The sequence below is a fragment of the Arachis ipaensis genome, chromosome B5 (assembly GCF_059453495.1).
Source record: "Arachis ipaensis isolate K30076 ecotype BB chromosome B5, ASM5945349v1, whole genome shotgun sequence".
Classification (NCBI taxonomy): Eukaryota; Viridiplantae; Streptophyta; class Magnoliopsida; order Fabales; family Fabaceae; genus Arachis; species Arachis ipaensis.
The window spans coordinates 9,084,821-9,095,412 of NC_142440.1; the positions used below are offsets into that span (position 1 = coordinate 9,084,821).

Sequence of the window (10,592 nt, forward strand, 5' to 3'; positions counted from 1 at the left end):
ATATTATTTATATTTTATAAAGACCTACAACAATTTATAATACACAATTTTGGTCCGTCTTTGAAAATTCACTCCTATTGGCCCAATATAAAAAAAAATCTACATTGGGAACTTAGAAAATAATACCAAAATCTGTCAAGTGTAAATATAATAAATATCAAGTATAGAAAGAATTAATCAAATTGAGTTGGCCTACTAATTAGTTTACTAGTCTGTTTAAATAAATGTCAGACATTTAAATTTTGCTTTGTGGATGCAATAATTCATAGACCAACAACAAACCCTTTCGTGACAGGTTAATCCTTACAGTGGTCGATAAAATTGCTCAGTTCTTACTGGATATTTTTGTGGTATGTGGAACATCTCACACTTTAGTTTACGAACACTTCATTAATATGAGAAGAGATAAATTAACTTCTTACGACGGATTGACAGTGATAATGACGTTGAGATTTTATTTCATTTTTTTTATACCATTTGTGTGTATCTATGTCTTGCCTTATTATCCAATGGAGGCCAAAACTTGATCTAATTTTTTAGTTTCGATTATGAAACCAGGTAATGAGTTCTTATATCCGCCACCTGTTGTGTCGTGTGTACAGCAGGTAACATGCCACTTTTCCCTATATATTTAAAGCCAAAATGAAAGATTTTGCCTGCAACTCTTATGTTCTCCAGAGATACATGGTTCTTGGAGATAATTGTGATGATCACCTGCCAACATTTTCTAAATTCAAAGATATCTAGGGTTTGTGCGAGCAAGATGACTATTGTTAGGCACCTGTGATCTAGATGCGAATTGACCTACATGAGGCCTGAAAAATGGGAATCCAGTTATATATGGAATATGGTCCCTCTCATTATAAAAGAATTCACTTGGACCATTCCTATTCCTGAATTGAGAGTTGTTCTGGGATGGATATGAGTGGTGTTGATAATCAGCATAAAATGGAGGAACTGGAACTTGATAATTCTCAAATTCAGCAGACGTATGCCATCCCCTTGTAAACCTCGAAGTTGCATTCTCCATTCGTGTTGTATGAGTTGATGAGGCAGCCTCTTGAGCTCTTCTACGGCCACCAACATCCCTAAGCTTATCTTGTTCAGATGATCTTCTCTTTTTTGATGGTTTTGTATTCTGGGTTTCATGCTGCCGCTTTATACCTAAAAATTATTATCAGTGTCATCATTAGATAACCAATAAAGTCAAAAACAGGAAGATAGTGAACAACAAACCCCTCCGCCAAAACTACCTTTAGATACATTTGCATAACCGTGTTTCTTCTTTTGCCTCATTGCCCTCACAGACCTTGCAGCTTCACCTCGTCTGTGCTTCTCAGAAAGCACTTTAACTCTATCGGCTTCATTTTTCCATCTCTGAAGAGTGAAGAACAATAAAAGTAAGAAATATTAACATCCTAATGATTGCAAGGAAAATGGAAATCCAAAGCTGCCTTTCACCTGTCTATATGTTTTCAGTTTATAGAGATTTCGGCCCTTTATAAGCAAAGGAAAAAGTGGAGGTAATTTCCTATTCCCACTACTCCAAAGCACCTCAACCTGAAAGTATTAGAAGCAGAATTTGTTTTAGCAATGAATCACCAACTCACCACCATAGACAAGTAGAAGTTCTTGAAGTGAAAAGAGTTCTTCTTTATACTAATCCACAAAATCTGGGGGAGACATTTATGTCATGATATGTAGGTATGAAACCAAGTATATTATTACATAATAATCTTGTGATACATAGAACACACAAATCTTTGCAATAGAATACATATCACGAAGTAATTCCCATCCATTGTAAAAGACCAGAGATATACTGCAGGCGACTTTGTCTTTCTTCCCCCCGCAATGATCTATTTGACAGTAAAGCTAGAGTCTTACAGTAAAGGTGTGTTGTTGTTTAGCTGCACCGTAGCTTTCCTTAACAACTCTCCCAGCAACAGTTCTGCTTCCTATAACTCTTCCATTCCGAGTCTTTTTATCAAACCTGGGAGAATGTTAGTCAGCTTGAGAAAGAATATTTCGGTTGGAAGGAAAACAGGCATAGATAGAAAATGATGAGAGAAACAGAATACTTCTCATAAACCTTCTGTCTGAACAAAACGACATCTCCCTTGCAGACATCACCTAAAGACATCGAGAAGATTACTGTTTATTTGGATAGTTTTAAGAGTAAGTCAGAGAAAAGGGAGGAGGGGGGGGGGGGGGGGGGAGCCACTAAGAACAATATACCAGTGCAATTAATGATAAAGGATGATCTCGGGTAGAGATTGTATCCGTTTCCATCTTTTAACCTGAGATATCAAAAGAGTCACTTGCCAAGGGAACAATTCATTTGCATTAAAATCTTCAGGGTGTATATTCTTAATTCTTATAAATAATTAGTTATAAGAAATATATTTACTAAAATTACTCTTGTCCCTCAAATGTAACTTGAAAACACTTAAAAACAGGAAATGATGATACCTACAAAATCATCAATAGCTTTGCCATTTCATATAAAATTTCCTTTCCCCTCAAATTGCTTCATACACTGTCTAACTGTCCTTAATCGACAGACATTTTCCAATTGTTACAGCTATATGTCTCACACATAAAACTCATTCCACCACCCACCCTGAACTCCTAAACCTAGAATCACATTCAAACCTAACACGAAGCTTATTTACTCATAATTGCTTTAGATAATTATATTCAACACAATGGGTTGCATGAAATGGAGAAAGGAGTTACCCCCAATGCTCCTGTATCCTCGCAACACAAACAGCTCTAGTCCCAGATATCCTGAGGCCGTGTTTTCGCAAATAGGCTTTGCATTCTCTCAATTTCAACGATTCTATGTCATTTCCTTCTGCCAAATCGAAAAACTGATATCAGTTAACACACTATTTACTATATAGTGTAGCATTTAAGTTGATTAATGAATAGATAAATAAAACTGAAAACCCTAAAAACCCAAAACCTCGAAGGAGGGCGACGACTTTGTTGGAGAGGGACTCATCATCGTCCCCGTCATCGTTGTGACCATTGCCAGTGTCATCGGATTCGGACGAGTCATCGCGATCGGTGTAATCGTCGTCCCCGTCGCCCGAGTCTTCCTCATATTCATCTTCTTCTTCTTCTTCTTCTTCTTCGGAAGAGATCACAATCACTGCGCGCTTTCCTCTACCAGCATCCATGTCATCACACGCTCGCACGCCCGCGTATAAATTACTTTTGAAAAATGTATTTTTTGTCAGAACTTTTCAAAAATATTGAAAAACAGCTGACTATAGAACTGGGCTTTGACTTTTTTCTTGGGCTCCTTTAATACCTTGCTTACTCTCTCTTTGGGCTTCAGCCCCTTACCAAATAAAAAGGCCTCTCTGTTCGAATTTATTAGGTGCTTTAAGAATAAATGAGAGCAAGACCACTTTGCCTCTGCAGTACCCGAGGGATTAGTTATTGGGCTTCCGGCCTGATGGATACCCTGGTGCAAACAAAAAAAAATGAGAGCAAGACCAGAAAAAAAAAAAGAGAATGAGACTTTTTATTTTTATTTTATTCCATCCATGTTGTCATACATAGGCAATGTGAGTTATTTTTACATAAATTAATTTAAATAGAGTAAAGTGACAATTAGATTATCCAAGATATTGACTTTGGACTAACTAGTCTTTGAAAAAAAAAGTACCAATTAGGTCCTCTGAGATAGTAAACAGTGGACATGTATGTCCTTCTGTCAATGAATAGTACGAAACAAAATAGAATTGTCCATGTATTTTGTTATTTACAGTGGTGCATGTCTCGTTACTGTCACATGAGCTAAAAACGATGTAGTTTTAGACAGTGAAATATTTATTATCTTTTGAGTTTTCATATATCTTTTATCAACTACTCTCTATTTATCACAAATCCTATCAAAACAAGTGAAGTTTCGCTCCAAAAGTTGTTATCTACATGACTATCTTTCATAGATAAACACGTCAAAGTAATTAATGGTACATATAAGCATAACTGTTACGTTTTAGTCGATGAATTAATAAAATGTGCCCACCATTTGCTATCCTGGTTGACCAAATTGGTACCTTTTTTTTTAACGGACTAGTTAGTCTAAAGTCTAAATCTTCAGGGACCTAAGTCTCACCATTATGGGTTTACGGTTTTATACAAGAGTATGCAATGAAGTATCACAACCGAGCAACATAAATAAATTCCTACAGTGGTTTCTGAAATTCACGATTTTTATTCTTCTAATTTTTCAGATTCAAAATTTACTATATTAGTCCCTAAAATTCAGCTCCAGATACTATATTAGTTCCTAGACCTTTTTAGGTGCTGAGTTAACGAACAGAATGGTGAACTAACTCTGACTTGCCATGCTAAACATAGGGTTAAATGATGTCGTTTGGTTTTAGTATTTAAATAAAGTAAAAAGGAAACAAATCAAACAAAAAAAAAGAAGTTAAAAAGAATGAATTATACAATTTTTTTATTTTTTGATATATTCTTTTTGACAATAGATACAAAAAATTTTAAAAAAAAATGCATAACTTTATAAATAAAAAGACATAAATTTTACATGAAGAAAAAAGAAGAAAAAGAAGAATAAGAAAAAGAAAAAAAGAAAATACAACATTCTATCTTGCATCATGTTTAAAAAATTTCGATGTGAGTTAAGTAACTTTTATGTCACAGTTAACAACCTTCTAAGAAGAATTAAAACAAAAAAATCAAACAAATAAAAAAAATTATACTATTTATTTTATCTTTTTACTTTATCCTTTTTGACAATAAACATAGAAAATTAAAGAAAAAATACATAACTCTATAAATAAAAACATAGAAATTTTGCACAAAAAAAGAAGAAAGACAGAGTAAGAAGAAGAAGCAAAAAAATTGCAGCATTCTATTTTATGTGTCACAGTTAAAAAATTTCAATGTCAAAGTTAAAAAAATTCCTGTGTCGCGATTAAAAAATTTCGGTCCTATTTTGTTGTTTTATGCTTTTTCTCAAACAACTCCTCCTTCTCTCCCTTCTTGTTTTCATAGTTCTTTTTATTTTACACATAATTTTTATTGTTTATCCTCTAATAAGAATATAAAAAAAAAGAAAGAACTATGCAATCTTTTTTTTTTATAACAATAAAATGAACATAAATTTTTGAAAAAAAACTACATAACTATATACATAAAAACACAAAAATTCTGCATGAAGAAAAAAAAAAGAAAGAAGAATAAGAAAAAAAAACTTTAGCTTCAAATCCAGAATTTTGAGAAATTGATATTAAAATAAATAATTTCTTGTATCAAAACTAAAAATTTTCTGTCACAGATTCAAAAATTTTAATGTTATTTTTAACATAAGGAAGAAGATGCGTGATTTCATGCACATGTATGACCACGTGAATGATTTTTGTTGGATTTGGACTATCTTAGTTGGACTTAATAAAAATATTTGGATGCATAACAAAACTCCAACTGCCGACGCAAAATGTTACCTAGTAAGTGTAGCTTATACACTTCATTGTGAATCTTAGTCCTTGTTACAACGTACAACAATATATTGTGACATTCTAATAACAATCAGTAATATTTCTCACCTGCAACTTAACACACTACACCTTTACAGTGGGAAATACAAATGCTATAGGAGCACCTTCAACCCTGCTCCAAGTGTTAATTAAATAACCCGAGACACTAATGATATATGCCGAGCCATAATGTAACACGCAATCCCTTGATAGGGGTATGAACGTGATATCAATTAGTATTTAATTAGCCAGATCAATCACTTTAGTTGACAGCAGCGTTCGATATTCCGTGGAGATTCAGGTGTTTCGATGTTTCTACTGAGCTTTTACAAGACTTCGAGATGGGCCATGCAGCAATTTCACAAATCCAAGGAAGCTTAACTTACCATCAGTGTGCCGAATCCAATCATGAAGAACAGCATGAACAGGGACAGATGGGCCAAGGCCAAGCTCCTGATAATATAGTTAAAATCACTGATCAGAAATGCATTTACATGACTATAAAACGAGGTCATAGTTAGCCCATAAACTTCAACTTCAACTGGTTTCGTGCAATGTCTACTCAGGAGGAAACTTAAGAATGGGCATCGAGTCATGAATGACATCATGATCGGAGGGGGGGAAAAAACGAAGTCACAGTGCATATTTCGGACACAGTAAATATTGTCACATGTAAAATCATCATGTTCACATTGTTTGTACGAAGACATGTATGCATAAGCTATGATCGTGGTCAAATTAAACATACCGAAGCTAGCTCTTCAATGACTATAGCCCTGTTTCCATCCTTTTCAAAAAGTTCATAGGCACACCGTGCATGTTGCTCCCACCGGTCAAGTGCTTCAAGTTGATGAACACTAAGTGTAGCTGCACAAAACTCATCAAAATCCATCCTCCTATATTGCAATGCATTAAGCTGCGACCCAAATTCATTTTAATCAGTAAGCACTGTTGGTACATATTCTATTTGAATAATTTACGGAAGCATTTCTAGAGTTAAATCATAAAACTCACTGATCCAAGGAAGTCAGGAATGCGTGACTCCTTCATAGCATCTGTTGCATTTTTCACCAAGGCCTGACCATGTCAAATTTGTGAGATGGCAAACACCATCATCTTAACCAAGTATATAAAAAGAATTTGAAACAACACTAACCGCTTTGATGTTCTCCAGGCTAATGGTTCCATTTTTGTTTGGCTCCAAAAGTGTAAACTGCTCCTTTAAATAAAATAGCTCGTCTACAGTTAACGTCTTGGACAGTGCCTGTGTTGGTGCCCATCACAATAATATTCTGCTTAGTTATTGAGAAGCTTAATGTATAGTGTGATCAGTTGAAAGCAAAAGAGCATTACATAACAAAGAAAAGAAGCACCTAAAAGTGCAATGCTTCAGTCACCTTCAATATTGGAAAGAAAATGCATAAATAAAACTTCTTGTCATGTCTTTAGTTCATACTTCCAAAGAGCATTTTCATGATAAGATAATCAACTCATTCGAAAAGAATATAAACATTAAATGAATACAAATTTTTATTATATACATATACACACCCTTAAAGCTGCTTTTCGTAGAGATGAGGAACGCATATATGCTTTCATGAGCTTGAATATTAGAATATCCAGGGGTACTTTTACATCCTTGTTGCTTTTAATCCATGGATGACCTGTGACATACAATAGTAAGCAACAAAATAGAAATATAATAAATCATGGGAACCTCCAGTGATTTACTGAGATTCTCACTCAATGCTTGTGCTGCAGTCATTCTTTTCCGTGGATCTTTATTTAATAGTCGCTTAACAAAATTCCTTGCCTCAGCTGACAGAGAAGGCCAAGGAGGTTCATCAAAACTTGGATCAGCTTTCAATACAGCACGAAAGATACCAGATTCAGTTCGGGCCCAAAAGGGACGGCTGCCACATAATAAAATATATGCAATGACTCCAATACTCCAGATATCAGCCTCGGTACTGTAAGCTCTATGTAGAACTTCAGGAGCCACATAATACGCACTACCAACAATATCATTAAGCCTTTCATCTGAAAGGCACAACAAAAAGTAAAATATAAAGCAACTCCAAGATAGTAAATGGCATGCAACATGCATGAATGAAATCAAAATATACCTGGTTTAACAAAATCTGACAACCCAAAGTCTATGGCCTTTAGCTCCGAGTTGTCATCCTTAGATGTGAACAAAAAGTTCTGATCCAAAAATTAGCAATCCTTAGAATATAATGCTTGATAAGAATAAGAAAATAACATCCACATACCACATGAAACAAAATCATAACAATATTAGAAATATGTCATGCAAGAGTATAGGAGTACATCAATTAATGAGAAAATCCTTCACTAGAGCCTACAATTTGCTGTCTCCTACCCATCTTGTTTAACATAAAATGGAAACAAACATCTTTTTTCTAACGCGAAAGATATATTGGGCAACATGGCCTAGGCTCAATATTCTGATGCAGGAGAAGAAAAACAACTACCGAAATTGTGAATATAATTTTACCTCAGGTTTAAGATCACGATGTACAACACCCTGCAGATGGCAAAACGCAACAACATTTAATATTTGTCTCAAGACAGCCTTTGCATCTTCCTCAGTGTATTTTCCACCCCTGTGTACATAGAGAGATATCCATTAGCCATGAAACACAATTTTTTGTCTCTTCAACTCAGTTCTGTGTATACCAAATTTCCATCATCAGAAACCAAATATTGGAAACTCACAAGAATTTACACACACATAGAGGAAGAAGAAGAAAGAAAGACAGATACCTTGATAGGATTCTGTCTAACAGCTCCCCTCCTTCACACAATCTGCAGGATGCAGAAGAGATTAAGAGGGGGAAAAACGTTATTCATGAAGAAAAATTAAAGTGTTTTTCTGCTTAATCATCTAGAAGAAAAGGACAGAGAGTCTTGACACTATAAGCAAAATGATCACAAATAATAAAATATAGCATTCAAATTACATAAGCAATGTAATCAAAGCTTACTCCATTACTATATAGACATTATCATGGTCTTCATATGCATCGTAGAACTGTACAAGATTCTTGTGCCCAGTTAGAGCTCTCAATATTTTTACTTCTCTTCTGACATCCTCAATTGCAATGGCAGTAGTCATCTACAGTTAAAACATACAAATTAAAATACATTTTACATAAATTTCAAAAAGATAACATATATGTTGCACATGCCACATGAACCATGTGACTTTGCTTCATTTTCACCAAGGCTAGCCTAATTCGGGGAACCCATCCAGTGGTAAGACTTTTTTCCTTACATCACAGCATTACTGTTGGATAATTTGAACATCCCATAATGTCCGCCTCAACATTGTGCCACGTTTAGAGATTTTAGACAGGATAAACTTATACATCAGTCGTCGCGGATAGAAACTTCATATGTTAACGGAAATGGAGAAATGCATGATCACCACCATTGGCAAGCATAACACATGTCATTAACTCTACAACTACACTGATTAACATTCCCAACGAATTATCCACTGAGAATTGTCATGGATCTTCTCATGTGTAAATATGTATATTCTGATACTTGATCTTCTCATGAGGATCCATTGATTTCCTTCATCAAATATCCATCAAAAGACACCCTTTTTAAGAAAATTAACAACATAACCAAGCTAATCTAAGAAACCATTCAAAAAGACGAAGGTAACTGCAATTACTGAGAAATTAACAGCTAAGAATCTCATCAAATGAATGCTAATATAATTCACAAACCTTAGCTTTGGGGATGACTTTCACTGCCACCTGCTGCCCCTTCAGTTCCCCTTTTTTGAACTTGGCAGCACAGGTGTACCCAAAATGCCCTCTCCCAACTTCACTTCCAACCTCAAATTTGTTTCCAAAATGCTTCGAAAACCCGAAATTCTTATCCAGCGCAACCACCTCATCGGCCTCGCTACCTTCCGGTATGGTGGCCTCGTTAGGCTTCACCGAACCGTGCCGCCGGGCGAGCACCGCCCTTATGTGTTTCGCAGGAGATGGCGGCGGGAACGGCCGTTTGAAGAACCGCCTGGGCGTGGAGTCGGACGTCGCCGGAGATCTCGCCGCCGGCGACTTCTTGGAGAACCAGTAATGCGCCGGACTCGGAGTGTAGAATGGGAAGAACGGGGATCTCTTAACGCCGTCGTTGGGTGCGTCAGCGCTAGGGTTTCCGCCATTAACGGAGCTGGAATGAGCTCCAGCACCATCATTATTATTAGCTGTTGAAGAATTGCCATGAGGATCGAAATTTCGAGAAGAACGGGTGGGATTCGAGTAGGGTTTCGAATTGCAGAGACCCATTCGAATTTCCCCAACTCAAAAAAAAAAGTTGTGTGTAACGGGATTAAAGAATGGTGGTGGAAGAAGTTAAAGGAGTGCATGTAATTGTAACCTCATGACATAGACGAGGTTGAGGATAGTGTAGTGGTAGGGTTTTTGGTTTTGTGAGAATTTAAGGTTGGTTAGGTTGGTTGATGAACGAAGGTGAGAGTGGTTTAAAGAATGGTGGGGACTGGGTTGAGTGAGAAGAGAGAAAGAGAAAGTGTGTAGTTGTGTAGTGTACTACTGACTGAGCTTCTTATTGTAAATGGAAACTGGTGATAGTTTCGTTTTCTGACTTAAGCTAACAGCTAAATTAATTGATCTTCTTTTGGATTTTAATTCGTTTACTGCAATTAATTAATTAATAATATATATATTTTTTTGTGATTAATCGTTGAAACTTGAAAGAAAAGGGAAGATGTGTGGAGTGTGGACCGTGGACTGTGGAGTGTGGACCCGGCCCATCAGTGGTCCACATGAATTGTCTATGCAAATCGCACAGTAGACTCTCTACGTGGAAAGCTTCTGCTGGAGCTCTTTTTTATTACGTTCTAATGAGATCACTTTTATACATAGACAAACTAAGTTGGAACTACCAAAAACTAACATGGATTTTTCGAGTAATTAGTTTAATTATCTATTTAAATAAGTATTAGATATTTAAATTTCATATACTACTTAAATTTTATTTTGAATATGAGTAAAAAATTCAGTTAGGAGGATG

General features: G+C 35.7%; 2 protein-coding genes across 3 annotated transcripts; both read right to left on the reverse strand.

The window, feature by feature from the left end:
• Positions 1 to 631: 631 nt before the first annotated feature.
• Positions 632 to 3,225, reverse strand: LOC107642791 (SAP domain-containing protein). Of its 2 annotated transcripts, none has more exons than XM_088488864.1 (8): positions 2,969 to 3,225; positions 2,740 to 2,857; positions 2,239 to 2,300; positions 2,082 to 2,133; positions 1,888 to 1,993; positions 1,462 to 1,560; positions 1,254 to 1,377; positions 632 to 1,164 (listed from the first exon to the last, which is right to left on the reverse strand). In XM_088488864.1, exons 1-8 carry the CDS (start codon positions 3,183 to 3,185, stop codon positions 734 to 736), a joined length of 1,209 nt encoding a protein of 402 aa, XP_088344990.1. In that variant the 5' UTR covers positions 3,186 to 3,225; the 3' UTR covers positions 632 to 733. The 2 variants fall into 2 exon arrangements, with proteins under 2 accessions (XP_088344990.1, XP_088344989.1); XM_088488863.1 differs by having other exon boundaries at positions 2,082 to 2,154; positions 2,969 to 3,212.
• A 2,261-nt stretch (positions 3,226 to 5,486) lies between these two features.
• On the reverse strand, positions 5,487 to 10,174 carry LOC107642792 (CDPK-related kinase 5). Its single transcript, XM_016346266.3, has 11 exons — positions 9,281 to 10,174; positions 8,528 to 8,658; positions 8,307 to 8,348; positions 8,038 to 8,146; positions 7,646 to 7,724; positions 7,263 to 7,559; positions 7,071 to 7,183; positions 6,676 to 6,783; positions 6,534 to 6,596; positions 6,268 to 6,435; positions 5,487 to 5,972 (listed from the first exon to the last, which is right to left on the reverse strand). The coding sequence occupies exons 1-11, from the start codon at positions 9,845 to 9,847 to the stop codon at positions 5,835 to 5,837; spliced, it is 1,815 nt and encodes a 604-aa protein (XP_016201752.1). The 5' UTR covers positions 9,848 to 10,174; the 3' UTR covers positions 5,487 to 5,834.
• Between the last annotated feature and the right edge of the window lie 418 nt (positions 10,175 to 10,592).

Bases quoted from the DNA above. Each gene is read 5' to 3' on its own strand.
- LOC107642791 (XM_088488863.1), bottom strand. From the start codon at position 3,185: ATGGATGCTGGTAGAGGAAAGCGCGCAGTGATTGTGATCTCTTCCGAA. The intron at 2,155-2,238 runs GTATATTGTTCT...CCAAATAAACAG, and splicing joins CTTTATCATTAATTGCACTG to TAATCTTCTCGATGTCTTTA. The intron at 1,561-1,887 runs GTAAGACTCTAG...TAATACTTTCAG, and splicing joins AACAACAACACACCTTTACT to GTTGAGGTGCTTTGGAGTAG.
- LOC107642792 (XM_016346266.3), bottom strand. From the start codon at position 9,847: ATGGGTCTCTGCAATTCGAAACCCTACTCGAATCCCACCCGTTCTTCT. The intron at 7,560-7,645 runs GTATATTTTGAT...TGTGCCTTTCAG, and splicing joins GTCAGATTTTGTTAAACCAG to ATGAAAGGCTTAATGATATT. The intron at 6,597-6,675 runs GTTAGTGTTGTT...TGACATGGTCAG, and splicing joins GCCTGGAGAACATCAAAGCG to GCCTTGGTGAAAAATGCAAC.